At 36.8% G+C, this 17,892-nt stretch overlaps 1 protein-coding gene across 2 annotated transcripts in view; it reads right to left on the reverse strand.

Moving 5' to 3' along the window:
• Positions 1 to 17,892, reverse strand: part of PRIM2 (DNA primase subunit 2) — a 102,396-nt gene that overhangs the window by 12,326 nt on the left and 72,178 nt on the right. For both annotated transcript variants that reach the window (XM_071806936.1, XM_065834555.2), the window contains 2 exons: positions 7,796 to 7,922; positions 6,869 to 6,951 (listed from right to left, as the gene is read on the reverse strand). In XM_071806936.1, coding sequence (XP_071663037.1) covers positions 6,869 to 6,951; positions 7,796 to 7,922 — 210 coding nt within the window. The remainder of the gene's footprint in view (positions 1 to 6,868; positions 6,952 to 7,795; positions 7,923 to 17,892) is intronic.

The following is a 17,892-nucleotide window of genomic DNA, read 5'->3' on the forward strand; positions in this document are numbered from 1 at the left end:
AATAATAGATATTTTGAAATAACTCTAATTCAAAGCCTATCATATCTGCTTTTCTATTTGAGATATGCAGGCAATACATTACAGTGCATTTAGTACAGCACCACAACAGATGCATTCATCTTAACATATGCTTTAATCTCTATATTCTTCAAATTGATTAGCTCTTGTCAAACCTGGTTTCATAAAGATTTCACCTGATTAGCAGTATACTAAAGACAGAAATGAAATGTGATCCAAAATACACTATAAATTCAAATGCCATACAATCACTCATTCGCACATTAGACGCTCAGTTAGCTGAATTACTTTTCCAAGAAGCATTTTTAAAACAAACAAAAAAAGCTACTATCATGAATAAAGAAATAGCCTAACCTAAGGGAAATCTGAAATAAATACAAGTTAAATAATTTAGTTCTTGGAATAAACATCAGGATTAATTCTTTCTGCTTGAGGCTATATAATAACTAGGCAAGATCTACAAGTCATCTGCTGCATTACCTCAGGAAAATGACTTCAGTAGATAAACTCCCAAATGAGACACAGCCTCAGAAAATCTGGACTGGGATAGCAGGCTGGATCTAGATACCTCGCAGCAAGCAGATTCACATACGCAAATGTTTTGATCACTGTTTTCATTCCTGAGTGCAAAATCAAGGGCTGCAATGAAACCATCCAGTGCTCAGACTGACTACTGAAGTCATGAGGTCTGGCAGTACTTGCTCTGCACCATCGTCCCAAGGTCCAGCTTTTCTTTTTTCCCCATCTAGCCCATGCACAGAGAACCCTTTGGAAAAGCACCGTGAGGCCAGGGCTTGCTTCCACCACAGACCAGCCAAATGCTTTATCTGCATAAAAAAATTCCACGGCTTCCTGGGCTTATGAACCTAAAAGGAAAAGGTGCACCCCTTTATCTCAAGAGTACGAAGGACAGCCCTAGAAAGAGAAGACTAAGAACAGCACTGGAAAACCAACCATTTTGGGTAAAACCGCAGCCATACGGGTTGGACCCCAGCCCACGTTGCGGTTCATGTAATCGTCATGAGGAACAAGCTCCGTAAACAAGTGAGAAGCTTTTTCATGGGCTTGAAGGGAAGACATACGAGTCCCCTAAAACAACAGATTAAACCCCAGTGGAGGACTAATTAATGACTACACAGCTAAATCCACAATGAATGCTTGGAAAACTATGCATCATTCACATGAAGATGGACAGGTCCGATAAACTGAAATCTTTGACACAGAAGTTCGGTACTTGAGAAGCTGAAGAAAAGCTCCACATTCTTCGAATCCAAGAAATACCCCAAAAATAACATAAAAAACACTGAAAAAGATTGACAATAACATTAATAACTGTATTCTGACAGTGCTAGAATGAAGTACACACTCTTGCTGTTGGGAAAAACAAAAAAACCAAACCCTTGACCAGAGAAAAATGCAGTTTACCACAGAGAAACAACTGCCATCTACACTGGAAAACAGAGAGTCTCAAGAACAACTGAAGCATTTGATCAAAGTCCTAAGAATAAACTCCAGCAACAGGCAAAGGCCTCAGGTTCTGAATGGACAGGCGGGGAAAGCCCTGGAAACAGAACTGAAATCGAGGCGGAGCATGGTATGGAAAGAACCCATAGAAACAGGCAGCATAAACACAAAACACAGTAAGGGAAACACATCCAAAACAATGGGTTGCTGGTTGTTATTTTTTCCTGAAACAACCAAACCCACTTGAAGTAACTGCCAATCAACTTGAAAACAACCAAGACAGCAGCCTGGATTTCACAATGCAAGGACCTCTTGAGATAACCTGTGAAAATTATGGGAGAACTAGGAAAAAGAATGACTTAGGTAGTTGCTGATGTACTACAAATCCAAACCTTCTCATGGTCTAAAGGACTGTGAACTAACTTCATGGAAGATAAATCACCACCACTCAGGAGTCTGCATCCCCTCAATGAACACAATATTTTCAGGAATAAGCCATGTTTTTTGTGGTGATAGACAGCACAAAGACCATTGAAAAGATACACATAAGACATCAAAATAGTCTTGTCCTATGATAACCCCTGGGAGTCCCATCAGAAAAAAAAAATGTCCTCAAGATTAGTTTGTCAGCAAGACTCTGATGAATATTTAAAATGTTGTGAAGAAATGGAAAGGAAAAACTCTAATAGTAACAGTTCTGATCCAGATCACTGTATATGAGCTGGAGATAACAAGCATATAACAGCCAGCCATGAAAAACAAGAGGAGTCCTGCAAACAAGAAATGCAAGCCTCCAGGCACTGCTGATAAAGACACGTGATAAGTCTCTGTCAGACTCAGACTTGAATATCTGTATTCACACTTGCACAAATTAAGGTTAAGACACCAGTTCCGTTTATTTTGGGTACAAAGTAGCCACCAAAGTAAAATCCTTTGTGCATGGCCTGAGCTGCCATGGCTTCTCCAACCTCTCTGGCCAGGACAGCACCAACATCCTGACTGATGCTTCCGGGAGGCCTGATGAGGTTCCAGTCAACCTCCATTTCAGAATTAGAATTTCACCTCAGTAGGGAACAGAAATTGTTGACCTCTCAACGACTCAAAGTGAACCTCTTAGCTTAGGAGAAAAACATCTTTCTTCAGATAACCAGTAATAGAAGTGTGAGGTACTCCTCTCACAAATACCATTTGCTCAAAAGAGTGCTCTGGAGCACCTTGTTCCACAAAAACTACACAACTGTACGGAAGTTCCAATGAGAACAAAACCCTTGGTAAGCACATGAACAGAACTGTAGGTGTGAGCTCTGAAGATCGAAGATCTCATGACCTTGAGCACAGATACGTTCCTGAGACCCAGCATGAAGATGTCTTTTAAAAATCTCATTTGTTTTCATGACAGATTCACACACTGACAGATAAACGTATGAAAAATTTAAGGGCAGAAACCATCCACCCAACATGTCTTGTGAGTATAGATATTGGCACATTCTCAAAAAGAAGCATGCCTTATGCTTATAGCATATAAATCATCTGTATCCCTGAAAGCATTTAGTTTAGGTGAAAAATATATTACTAAATAAAATAAAGATTAATCTTCTAAAATTTAAACAACATTATAAGCAAAAACCTATAATACACTTTAAGGATTAATATTATCTCAAAATTGATAAAATTGTTGAATTGAATTTTAAAAAATCTGGTATTCTGTTGCAAATACTGTCACCTAAAAGTCATATTCCTAGACAGGTAAAAAAGAAAGCAAGCACCCATCAGTTAAAAAAAATAAAGAACAGCTGAGATGCTGCTGGAAGACTGAGTTCTCACAGAGGAAATGCCATAGGGAAATCTTTGGAAAAAAATGACAGAAACAAGCATTTATGTCTGAAGGTGAAGGATTTCTGTGCAGTCAGTTGTTGGCTGAGTCAGTTCAGAAAGTCATCTTTTCTCAAGTCCAGTAAATTACTATAAATTATAGTAAAAATCACCTATTAGGTGGATAGTAACCTTGATATACACCAAGTAAAAAAGCAGCACCCCAAGCCACAAGTTATGCCCAGCAGAATGTTTCCTGATGTTAATCAAAAGACATCGTCTTAAGAAATGAGCAAGAACACCCTATTTTTTAAAGTCAGTCATGAGGTAGTTCAAGCAGGATTAGGATTTGGACAGCAAACTTGACCAGATTCTAGAATCAGAAGGTCTCAGCATAGCGATTGAATCCTGGGATCCCACAGTGAAGTAGCCTGATATCAAACTGTCTTGGATTTATTTTGTGCAGCAGGAACATTCTTGCTGAAGGGAAGTATCAGAGGAAAAGCACAGAACAGCTTTCTCACAACCTGTCCATCCTGGGAACAGAAATACTAGCATTTCTTCCTAGATTCCAAGATGGACAGTTCGATTTTTGAGTGTCTCAGTCATCAAAAGTGACTTCTAAGATACCATTCCACACTGCTTGCCAATCCATTAAATAGGTAAGTCTATGTATTCATGTAAATGTTCGGTTTCACTGCTCAGTGAATAATTTCACAGATCATGTAGTATTTTATTTTGCTGATCCAGAACTTGGTAGTGATATAACATATGCCGTAAGCAGGGAGGTCTGAAATGATGAATTGATTGAGGAACAGAAGGTCTGGTGTGTGACCTCTCAATGTGATTTTCAGAATTCTGTAATCTGAATTCAACAGAGACTCCAAGTCTTGAACTTTCATTGGAATTCCTTGATGCAGCTCCTCAGCCACAGAGAAGCATGCATCACTACTAAGGTGGAAAGCAGAAGTCTACCGTTGACATGATCTGACACCTGTTACCACTGCAGGGGGGTCTCCTAACTCCCTCAGTGACACCCATCAAGAAGTAGGCTGGGAAACAATTGAGCAAACAAACGTTAGTTCAAGTTACTTTTGCACAGATTTCATATAGAGGCTTGTAAAACATCAAAAACTGAATTTTCAAACAGTCAAGCATAAACTTGCTAGCTAGCTGCAACTAGTACGGACTGGCTGTAAATCTTGATAACATTTGGACTAGACAGAAGTGTCTGATCTCCCCATTAATAAAGGAACATGACACAAAACTCCCAGTCAGGAACCTAACCAAAAGTTTTGCAGATTTACTATTCAGATGAAGAAAAATGGGGCCTCAAAGCCCAGAAAGATGAGGGTGAAGATCCTGGGAAGTTGTGGATGATGCTGGAGATCAGAGATGCAGGGAGACGAATGATGGGGAAAGCCCTGGGACCACGGCCTGTAATGCCCAAGACTGTTAACCGCAGGCAGCTGCAAAGCAGGCACCGACATGACTTTCTGCTCTGTCCTCCCAGACCAGCAGTTGATTCCCTTGCTGGAAAGGAAAGTTGAGACCTCAGTAAATAACACCAGGGTGGGAACAAGAGAGGGACTGCGTGAGACAATCAAGCTGCGGTACAGTTCTAATCTCTTTGATTCTTAAAACAAACACAGAAAAGAAACCTAAACCAAACCAGTATCCAGATCCACTACAGGCTGTCTCACCTGTAATGCCATGACACACATTTATTTGTTGATGATGCAGCTACTTTGTACGCTGAATTTCATTAAATGATTTTGAGACTTCCACTCCTTGCAGACAGCTCATATCCCTGGAAAACTGCTGTAAAATGTCTGCTCCTTTTAAGTTCACTGCCCTGTACACGAGGCCACCTGAGTGTCGTCTCAGCCCAGAACAACACATTTCTCTCTACCATAAACCAGGCGGAGAGAACTGAAAGAGCATTTAGGTACGTACATTGATCTGGTTTTGACAACACAGAAGGGAATTTTTCACTTCTTGTACAACCTCCTTATCGAAAACATCTAGAGCAAGAAGACGACACTAAATGAAGGCACATTTGAAGATGGCAAAATAATTGTGGAACAAAACAAGAAGCAAGTGTAAAAGGCCCTGAGCCACAGGAAATACATAGCTGAAAGGTTAAGCTCTGAATCATTCATTAAAAACAGGAATCTGTCAGGTTGTAAGCAAGCTTTCATTTGATCTGGAGTTAACAGGAGGTCTAGCAGACTCAAAGGGTAAGGTTTGAGTGAATGTCAGTCCTGAGGCCCAGATACTGGAAAAGCAACTGTATCAGAGGCTTCAAAAGATTGACAAACCATCCATGGCTAATAACTTCACTGAGCTAAAGGAAAAACAACATTTCCAATACTCAGTAACTGTCACCAGCATCAAAGACGACTCTAAAAAGACATGGCCTGGACTGAAAGATCCTGAACTCTTATTAGTCATGCAAATGTTATTGGACCATGCAAAAGTAGCAATGAGGAGTGGTAGCAATAAAATCTGTTTGAAATCTTGGGGACAGATGTGAATCAATCCTTTTTGTCCTCCTCCTACTGAATATATCAGAGACTGCCTGCTGTAAATGATCAGTTTCTGAAAACCCAGCCACAGCCACCTTCTTTTATTTTCATTATTATTATTATTATTTTTCAGATGGAGCATGTTTTGTTTTGGGTTTATTTCGGTTTAACACTAGGAGTGGCCACCTAAAACTCAATTCACACCAAGTAAGGATCTATGTTAAATATGAAGATACTGCCCCACTGTGCAAATTGACTGAAGAAATAACCTTTACTAAATTCAACCCACACATAGTAAAGCAGCTGAACCAGTAAATCCTCACCAATCTTTCCGATGATTAGCAGGATAAAAATCTCATCAATTTTTGATGCATATAAAAAGGAAAAAAGCCAACGCAAAGTATCTCTGCTGCCTGTCAGATATATGGAAGACAGTAAAATGCTTATTTATATGAACCAGAAGAAAACAAGAAAAATAAAATAAGAAAACATTCCTAGAAAAAAGTCTGGGTCGCAGTCCTTCAAGTATGCATGTCAAAAAGTTCCAATTTCTGCATTGTTCTTGCTATGTAAGATAGCTTCACTAGGCATTTCATGTCCTTTTGCTGTTTAGGGGATGTTAACACAACGGATGATTGAGAATGTACGTTTGTTAGTTTTTTTTACAGGAAGCAATTACTTATGTGTACTGACTACACAGTAGAGTCTTCCACAAGTCACTGCAAAAATAAAAATAAATTATCTAAAATATTGCCAGATTAATTTAAACTTTTTTTTTCATCACAGTGCAGTAAAACAAAATTCTGCATTATATCCACTATAGTAATAAACCAACTCATAATATTAAGCAATAATACAATACAATAATCAACACATCAGTGGGAGCACTGGAGTCAGAAAGCTATGATTCTGCTTTAAACCTTTTATAAAAAGAGATAACTCACAACACATACTGACAAACTGCATATAGCATTCCTACAGAAATAGAAAGTAAAATTGAAAAGCAGTGCCTTATTAATGAAAGCACCAAACAACACAGGCCTTACCTGAGTTATTCCACTGGGAGGGATCTTGTATGACTGCAGCTTCTGCTTCAGTAGCTCAGGATCGCTGTGGCGGAATGGGCACCCTGACAGTAAAAAACAACCAAGCTCACAAACAAGGCTGTTAGTGCACTAAGGCACTCAAGAGACCAACTAAGCTCTTCCTAATTGTCTAACAGCTTATTAATAAGAAAGTTAATTGCCCATGTGTACAATTGCTTACTTTTTTCTTTTCTTTTTTTTTTTTTTAATAATTACTCCACTGCATGGTTATCAGGGCACCACAGGCTCAAGAGTTACATAAAATATCACAATGTAAACAGGCCACAATTTTCATTTACTGACAGGAAAAGAGTTTTAGTTAGTTCCTTACTAACAACAATAGCGCTAGTACAGTTAATAACTGAAAAAAAAACAGGAAAAGACAAGTAATGAGAGCCAACTGGTCTTGAAATCATAGTCCTTTTTAAAAATACTACTTCAGAAATACCTTAGAAAGTTCCACCCCCTTAAATAAGAGTGGGGCTCTTTGTCCTAGAATTAGCTTTGAGACACAACTGGATGAACGACTTAGTACTAAAGTAACAATAGCGAAGTTGATGGAGATTTTCCACGTTTAGTCACACAGAGGTAGGAGGTTTTAAAATACCCTAGCAAACTTCAGATGTTCTGTATGATTGAATTCATATCTCAAAACACCTTTAATTGGTCACTTTTTAAAGCATCTGTACATTTAAAGTCTCCTTGCACTGCATGACATAATGTATATAAAACCAGAAGCTATCAAGTGTGATCTAAAGAGTACAGTGTAAGACCACTGTGGCCTTAAAATTAAATACATAATTCAAAAGACTGCAGGAGGGAGTAACTTCTCTGTAACTTCTCTCGTCAACAATTTCTGCCTCTTTTTTTTTTTTTTAAGGAACTCACCATGATAATCTCCTTGACTTGGTGGATTGGACATGATAATCTTCATGCAGCTGTATGGGGTATAATCAGTTCTCTTCCCTTCTTTCCCATAGTTGTGGCGAATACTGTAAGCATATCCTTTGTCAAACTGAACAAAAACAAAAGGATAAATTCTTACATACTGTGCCAGTGATTCTATCTGTTCTGCAATACTGGATAACAAAATAACCCTTCAAACATATTCAAACTGAGAAAAATAAATATTGAGTTGCTTGTTGCTAGCTTTGATTTTTATATTACATAGACTTGTATGTGCACATAGATGTGTTTTACACACATTTCACAAGAGAAGTGTGAAACTGCATGGATTTAAGGTCTTTCCACCTGATGAAGTACTCACTATAAAGATGATTTAAAGATCAAAATTTTGAACTCCACGGTGTTAGTAGATGCAGAAAACGGTCATTTTAAATCCTACACAAATGTCCATAAATTGACTGCTTTATCAGGGCAAAAAATAGAAATTCTCTTTACTCAGGTTCACATTCTTGTTCTCCCAAAGCATAATGCTTCACTGATACTTTGTTTCAGCACTGAAGTTCAATTCATCAGATTCTAAAATGGAATATACTTCACTTGCACCAAGCAGAAAGATTTTAGTCTCGCTTTTCTGTCTACTGACAGACCACCAATTCCTCCAATAAAATGAAATCTTCTAAAGTAATACAGATGTAAAAAAAAATATTTATCTTGGTGGATGAGTACAGTGCTATCAATGTATCATTGTAGATAAATCCTGTAGAGAATATTCAGTGACATGAGTTCATGTTATTTTACATGTGGCAATAGGTGACATAAAATTTGTAGTAGAATCAGATAATTTACCATCCAAATTCTGTTAAATTGCATGAGCTACTATAAGCCATCAAGGAACATGTGTTCAAATACAGGATAAAATAATGAAGAATAATGTTTAGAATTACACACACTTAGTCTCTATTCTCCTCAAAAAAGCTATAAAAATACATTAAAGAACCTGCGCTCTTGCTCAATTCAAAATTTTAGCATTAACCTTATGTAAAATTCTTTGTCTGAATTAAACAATCCCCCAAAGAATGTATGGGTTTTTTCTTAAAAAAAAAAACCACTTTAAAATAATTTTTGACATCGATATTTTACTAATACAAGAAAATGTAATATACTGAGAAAAGACATTGAAGCGTACAACTGGCAACCCTACTACTACCTCATGAACACTCTGATTTCTACAGGTAAAAGTTTTTCATTGTTTGGCCTGTGGAAATCCAAAAAGTAATTCAGAATATTCATATACCTATGAAATACTTTGAGATGCTAAAACATGTCTAAAATACAATAGAAAAATAAGTATATTTTTCTTCATGTAAGATACTTAAATATTTTTAAAGTATAAATAATCGAAAACTTATAACATAATACATAAATAAATTAAAATGTGTATTAAAATACGCACAAACATTGAGAATAAACTCCTAAATTGCACCTGATTCTGAAACGGTGTAAAAGAAGCTCTATTTTAAGATGCTGGTCACAATCACGTCAATGTATTAATAGGAATATTCAGCACTCCTTCCAAATAAGGCATAAGACATCCAAAGCTCTGAACAACCACTTACTAATTAATCCTTACTGTGCATTTGCCAAATTGACTTTATTTTAAAAGACAAAAAAAAAAAAAAAGAGAGAGAGAGGGGAAACCAGATAGTGTTGTATTTTCCAGCATAGCCACAGGCAGAATCCAGCATCTGGGAATATTCCTATTGAGTCAGCCTCAAACTTTTGCCCAGGAGAGAAAAGAAACTGGTTGGTCGAATAGTAAACCAATAGTACTTTTGCTCGCAATGGAGAGTTGGGTTTAGCAGCTCTTCCTCAGAAAACAGAGCAAGCTTGTGTGAGGATCTGCTGTCAGGAAGGGCCAGGGGCGCAGGTCCCCACCACTCCACAGGGTGAGCAGTGGCTGCTGAGTCCTGCAGCTCCTGTGGCTCCTGCACACGCCGTATTTACTCCTGAGAAACGGCAAACAGCAAATGCAAATGTGTATTTATTTCCAACCTCCTGAGTGCACCTGTTCAACCGAAGATGGAGTCTGTGATCCTACCATCACCATTCTTCCATCCAGAAGCTCTGGAACCTTTCCACCTTCCTTACAAAAGACAAATGAAAGCATATTTCATTTGTTTAACAAAGGACATTGGAGCACACAGTTAAATTAGACTAAATTAGTTTTTTGGAAGGGAAAAACAAATCTTGAATGCTTCAGGATGTATTGCTTAGTTTGCCAGAGAATTAACACCCCTCTTCAACTAAAATCCTGAACTGTACTTTTCACATCACTTGCCTTGATGCCCACAGAAATTAGTTTTACTACGTGACTCGTTATTTTATGCTGAGAAACAGCTCTTGCAGTAAATAGAAATAACAGCTACATAACAACACAACGTGCCTTGGGATTGGTTCGACATTTTCTCATTGCTTTCTTGTAACCCTGTTTGGATCTGAGAGCTTTTGCAGTGGCAGATGGCAGAGAAGAATAACACAACTACATGGTGAAGCCAACACACGCAGATAGGGGCCTCAGTAAGAGCTCTCATCTTGTGATTCAGCACTTATCGTTAATTAAGCAAACAGGATTTTAGCAGGGCCAATATCCAACAGGCTGTGTGGTCACCCTCAGTGGGAAGAAACCATGAATTGCGGCATTTTATTTCAGAAAACACATCCTGAGCAACAGCCCTCTCTGTACACTGGGGGCCGAGCTCAATCATCAGACTCACTCTTTCCCAAAACCATTACTCTGGGATGTGCACAACATAAAATCTCCCATGGGATCAATCCTTCCTGCCAGCAAAAGCACCACTGTATAATTAGATGCATTTGAAATATGCAGGAACAAGAAAGCACAGGTAGGGAACTGTCCCTTCCTATTTATTCTACTGCCCCAAATTGAAGTGGTAGCATTTTCACAGTTCCACGAACAAAATAAACAAATTATGTGCAGCACACACCATGCATGTAGGTGTTTGCAGGATCATACTAATTGCTTATGAATTACTTGGTTTTAAACTATTTCAGAAAAACAGTTTAAAAGCCTGTAGAACTAGTATCACAGTATATTCTAACTGCAATCTACTACAAGGTCATTATGGAAAAAAAACTGTAAAAGGTCAAAACTTGAATAAGTGATCTTAAAAAAATCAGTTTTTTGGTGATGGCCCTATAACAACTGTTGACGGTTTTAATGAAGCCTGATATGAACTTGCTTAATAATGATACTGCAGGAGTGTGTACACTGTGTACTCTGTGTGACAGTTTGCATTGAGACAAAGGAAAAGAATACAAAGGCAAAAAACGATACTACTATCATAGAAAAAATGGAAATACATCTCATTTAAGCAATGAAGTGGTTCACAATGAAACCAAGAAGCTGAGGCAAAGACAACCCTTTAACAACACCTCTGTCAAAACTTGCCACTTTGACCTTGGAATGTGCAAATATTGGCATTAGCAGCAGGGTGATTTTTTGTTTTAAAAGTCAACTCTCTGAGATTTACCTTGATCCTCGAAGATTCAAAGTTTTGTGAGGACTTCTCTTTCCAGTGTATGGGGACACTGAGGCTTTCTTAGACTTCTCCCTATAAGAAACTAAGCTCCTAGCACTGATTCATGGGAGTAAAGCAGTTGTCCAAAGCCAGAATCGGGAAGGTATAAGTAATCAAGTAAGTGTACTATAATAAGGAAATGACATTTTGCTTTAATGTGGTATATCCACATGATTATCAGACTAATGCAGATTAACTGTTAGTTCAGACACACATACTGTGTTAGACAGCCTTCGCTAGAAGACATACAAGATACAAATGAAGGTGTAAGTAAGGCGCAAATAAAAACGTATTTTAAAAACATACATAAGCTCTAGATCTGCAGCTGGCATAACCTAATATCAGATCACTATGTTGCAGAGAGGAATTTACGGAAATGTTGTTTCCAATAAGTTCTGATCACATAAAAACCACAAAATCTTCGGATGTATATGCTCTCCTTTGAAGAAAAGTTTCTGTCAAAGCAGGGATGGATGAGTCACACGTGCCTCATAATTATGAATTCAATACAACTGAAAAAGATCTTGAAAGAGAACAACGACGAACAACATTCCCAAGGCATTCCAGCCACTGCAGAGTAAGTAATATCATAACTGAGAGTTACTTTCCTTATATTACTTATCATATTTGCAGATTAGTATCTGGAAATAGAACTAGGTTATCTATTAATTTTGTTCTCAATTTTGAGATACAATATGTGTATAAGAATAGAAAATAATTTGCTGACAGGTTTCCCAAGCCCTGCATGCTGAGGTTCACACTTCACAAAACTTTGTTTCAGTTTAACTAGTTTTATATACTCATGTAACATTTTATGCATCTATTTCTTACAGTACTGGGAGATTCATTTATTTAAAAGTCTAACAACTAAGCAAAACGACCGCAGTAATTTTGTCTGGCTTCTTGGCTGACCACCAGATAAGTTCCAACTCTGCAAAATTGAAAGAACTAATGGTTTCACACCTTTTTTTAAACAGTCATTGAGTAATTTCCTGTCTGAGTCTGTATGAATAACAGCTTCAAATTCATAAATTTATCACATAAACTTGTGTATGTTCTGAAATAATTGGTGGACTTTTTCAGTCATTTCCCAGGCAGTCACTGAAATCATTACTGTTGACACTGCTTAGCTGGCATATCTTTTTCTAAGGAACTCTTTTTTTAACCTCACTCTTAAAATAACCTCAACTCGACGTTATCTTTTCCCAAGCATGGTTGTTATTTACGAGCACAAATAAATGCTTCTGCATTTGCTAATGCCAAAAAAAAATTCAATTTATCCTAAATTCTCAACCTGTAGCATGATTTCTACCTTTAAGGTACAGATCAGAGACATCAGCTAAAATTGAACTGGAAAAATGTAATAGGTTGTGCAGCTGTCATCACAGACCAACTCACATCAGATACAAACAAAACCTCTTCCCCTCCCATTTCAGATTTTCCAGGCCGCATGAGACAAGAACTGCTCTGCCCTGGAGATGGCTCCAGCTACCCCAAAGAAATCACAAAAGTTTTCATCAGTCAAATTCCTTTTATACTACTAATGCAAAATATGACAATGTAGGTTTTTTTTACAGTAGTCCAAGCTTGCTTCAGTATAACTTAGCTATATATACAATTTTTCCACACATTTACATGGACTAAGATTTTGGACCAGGGAAAGTATAAAATAAGCCACAGCAGGCTGTCTTCTACCTAAGACACTGTGTCAAATTACCAGCACAACACATTATAAAGCCATCTCCCATAACTATGTGTTTTCTCTTAGGTACAAGCTTGGTCATCTACAAAACACTCAATTAGGTACTTCCAGACACGGCAATATTTCTTTCTATATCTAAGTTACCTATATATATATATATATATATATTTTTTTTTTTTTTAATTCTATTGATGTTTCACATACAGTCTTATTGAAAAAATTCAGATACAGAAGATGCATTTCAAAACATGGTCATAGAAGAGACATTTCAATTCAGATTTGATTGTCTGGAGCAAACAATGAAGGAGTTGCTTTCAAACAAACTGAAGCCTCTGATCAAGAAACTGGCCCATGGAAGACTGTTCTTTCACAGACTGCCAATGAAATAAAGTTTCCATGGGTGTAACAGCTTGAGGAGGTCTCTAAGGTAAACACTACTTTGAAAACTACTTTAAACAAAATTAAGAGCATGTATAATTGTGACTTCACTTTAATGTTTACTAGTAAGAGTAGAAAAAAAAATTAACTTTTTATGATAATATTTTATTCATTTCTAGTTCTGGTAAACTGTCTTTGTGATTACAGAATGATGCAGCAGTCTTTGTTTAAAGATTATTTTTACAGAACATGAAATGATTGCCTTAGCATTATGTCCCGTCTTCCTGGCATAGTATCATCTCTTCTTGGATAAAAAGACAGATACATTTGAAAAAAATAAGTCATTTCCATATTGTTCTGCACCCATCTCCTAATTCTTTCTGGAATTACAATGCCTAATTTATTTCATGTAGTACTCCACTAATTCTACTAGCCATTTTCTCTAATATCGTTGATATTTCCAAAAATTACAAACATAGAAAAAGATAAGAATGCTATGTACATACGAATATCACTGGTTTGATATTCCCAAGGATCATCACTTTTTCAAAACATTTGCTTAACCTACTGCAAAATGTTCAGTGAGTCACAGTACCAAAAAAAAAAAAAAAAAAAAAAAAAAATCTGAGTGAAAAAACCGGCGTTTTAAGGCAAAAATCAGTTTGTGGGTGACAATTTCACCCATACCAGCATTCCACTAACAAACTGACACACAATCTCATTGAAAATATTGAAAGTTTCATGCTGGCAGTTCCAAGTGTTACTGAACATAGAGGTGTAAATTCCTTGCAATTTTAAATAGTCAAGAAATAGACATGTTCATTACTTATAATGAAGAATTATAAGGAAATTGGAGATTATAGCAAGAAAATAAATATTTCAGACAGTAATTAATACCGAACAGGTGATGATAACTGCTGATGCTTTGCTTTTAAACAAAGAAAATATTAAATCTTATTTTAAACACGAATTAAACAGCTGTTTAAAATGGCATATTTGACAGCACCATAAGAGATACTGTGCTTTTCTTAAGTACCTATAAAAATACATTGGTACTCTCCTTCAAATAACAAATAAAGACTCAATAAATCCAATTACTCTAAATGTGTTTTAGTTTCAACAAATTTCTGCAGACTCTGCTCTACAGTATTAAGGAACTCTTAAAAAAAGCCCTTCTAATCTCAGAGAACAATCTTGACTCCTTTAATACATATTTACTCTATAACATACTCATTTAGAAAATTTAATATGAGATATAAAAAATCCAAAAATCAATTTCTAAATCAAGAAATCTCATTCAGTTCAGAAGAAAACCCACAATGCACTCCTGGTTCTCCATGAATCGCAAGGACACCAAAGCAGACTTTCCTGCTGATGTTTTTCAATCAGTGGTTCTCACATTTCAATATTCAGAGGAGTTAACTGACATAACTTGGAAGTGTATCTTCAAGCGGAAGGTAAGCAGTAAATTAGGGGGGTTATTCATTTCATCAGAAATGGCAGACAGAGAATAAGAGTACCCAAAACATTCAATGGTGAAGCAGAACACAGAAAGAATTATCACTGAAAGATATGTGAGAGCATTAACAGACTGCACAATAGACAGAAATTTGGCACGTGGTACAATAAAAACCCACTAAGAAACTTAAATGGAAGTAGAATGGTAACTAACTGTGTGCCTCTATGGGGATAAGATTCAGCTCCAGACATCTAAATCCAGACGTCTCCCATTACTGTCAATGGAGGTCAATGTAATCAGAGGAGCCTGCGGAGCAATTGAATTTACCCCAATGTAAGTGCCTAGAGGTTCATTAAATAAATCATTCTCTAGACACTATTGACTGTATAGGCTAGATCTCTATTGATCATAATGGCAGCTTAGAATCCCAGTATAAAGATTATGTATATCATGAAAAAAAGAAATTCAGTAAGTCTATATCAACACTGGGAGAGATCCACACTCATATGTATTCCACTGCAGCATGTATTACAGGTTTTCAGAGAAGATGGATGAAGACTGGCCAGGGACCCCTGCAAAGTCCAAAAAGTAAATTCCCACTGCTTATCCAAGCTCTATCAATACTCTAAACAAGAGTACTCTCATATGATGTTTTGAGCACAGTGAGCATGTAATGCATTTACAGTCTCATATAGCTCATGATCTATTACGCTGTGGCATATATTGTAACCTAGATCAGCAGGTACAATAAAAATGTAAGCATATAGGGAAGAAATAGAAGAGAAAACTGAAGTCAACAAGGAGACACGTTATCACTTTGTGAAGAATCCTGAAATGTATCCAATGGGCCCTTGGTTATAAGACAAACCAGCAATAAAGAAGCGCTACTGCTGGCATGGGCTGCAATTCACCTATGCTAGGGTGTTCCCAATTTCAAAGATCTCTAGAGGATACTGGAATTAATCCAAGGAAGTCTGGCTCATTACCCAGTATTCCAATTCTGCTTAGTAAGCCCAACTACTGTAATTCTTCTTAAAAAAAAATAAAAAATAAAAATCTTTCCTGTTTGGAAAAAGAAAATCCTCAGAGTTTCATTGGTTCTCATGCCCCAAACCCAACTCCATGAAGCAGATGAATTAGAAAACAAACAAACTAGAATTTAAACAATGAAACACCATAAAGACCACTAGCCTCCGCTCCCCCATGTACAGCAGGGGAGGGGGAGGAAGGTTTGGTTTTCTCCTTGTGTAAGTGAACTCAAGAGACAGGGAGATCAGGAAAAGCTCAGACCACACCACATTAAGCAGAATTCAGTTTCACAGATAAATAGCATTGTGAGTTTCAATATAAAATCAAAATCTAAACTTCTTTCAAGAAGTAGTAACCTCTATGCTGAAATACTTAAGCCTCCTCATAGTAATTTAACTTTCCTACATCAACATATTAAATTTCTGAAACATAAATTGTGCATAGCACAACTAATGTATAAAAAGCTGTCCTGTCTTTATTCATGAGATTCATTAGATTTCAAAGACATACAGCACAATGCTAAAACAACTCTGAAAGTAAAAATACATTTTTATGTACATAGTGCCTATGTGGTATATCAGCAGAGTGCACATTTGATACAACATTCTGCTTTTCTGGATGACTGAATATGAAATATAGCTGGCTGAATATAGACAGATGGAATATGACAGCTACATGATGTTACAACAATCACATGGACATTATCAAAAGAGAAGACAAAGCATACAGGAATCTGGGTTTTGTGTTGGAAATCAGTTTATACAATTAAAGGAAATCCAAATATTTAATATAATAATTTTAAAATATTCTTCCAAACAATTATATTAAGATTAATAAACTCCTCTATCAAAACTTTTCTGTTCAAAAAGCACAGGAACATAACTGGAAGAGACCTGCTATCTTATTCAGTTTGTCCTGGAAGGTAATAAAAACATATGGATGAACAGGTTTGCATCTTGAAAACAGTTAACCCCCATCTCAGAACGTGGGGTAAATAACCAGAGCTTAAATACATTACTGGTGGTGTGTGGCAACATACAGCAGGTATTTTCCAGCAGATGGCTATAAAGAGAGAGCTATAGGGTTAAGAAGGTATTCGACAGAGCCTGCTGAAAATCGTATTTATTGACACCCCGATGCTTTACAATTGCTGAACTTAGAAATTTGGCAACCAGACAGACAAATCCATCTATTACTTTTCTTAAAATGTCATGGACTGACTTACTTGCTGCAGCTGCGATTGCTAATAAAACAAATGCCTCTTCTGACAAGTACACAACATTTCTACAGAGATAAAGTGCAAGTTTGACAAGTGGTTCAAGACTACAGAAGAAATCTTAGAAAATCAAAGGTCTGGCTTTAACATCCATTTTTATACATACAATTCTAAAAAATACTACTGTATGGAAAGAAAAAGTGTGTTGCTGAGAATAAAACAAGTCATAAAAGACCAGATTCTGATCTAAATTAGGTTTAGCACAGGAAAGATCCTGATTGCTTTCATTCTTGACAGTGCAAGAACGTTGCCACTAACCTGCTCATACACTAGGTTACTAAATACTGATTTCAGTGCCTAATATGTAACAAGTGTGAAAACTGATCTTATTTCTTTTCATAGTAGCTAATACAGTTAAAAATATCACTAAAACTATGCCAGCACTGTAATTAATATCCTGGAAGAGAGATGATTCAGCTAGTGTTCTTCTCTAAGACACGCCACAGGCTGAAAGATGGTCTAAAATTTTCCTCCATAATGTAAGTCAGATGATGAATGCTGAAAATCAAAAGTAAGGGCAGACATATTTTTAACAGGTTTAAAAGAAGACTGAACAAATTAAAGTACTTTAAAACAAATAATCATAGCAAAATGCCACCAGAACTGTGGCTTCACAATAAAAACTAGAGAATTCCA

Source organism: Patagioenas fasciata, chromosome 3, assembly GCF_037038585.1.
Source record: "Patagioenas fasciata isolate bPatFas1 chromosome 3, bPatFas1.hap1, whole genome shotgun sequence".
Taxonomy (NCBI): domain Eukaryota; kingdom Metazoa; phylum Chordata; class Aves; order Columbiformes; family Columbidae; genus Patagioenas; species Patagioenas fasciata.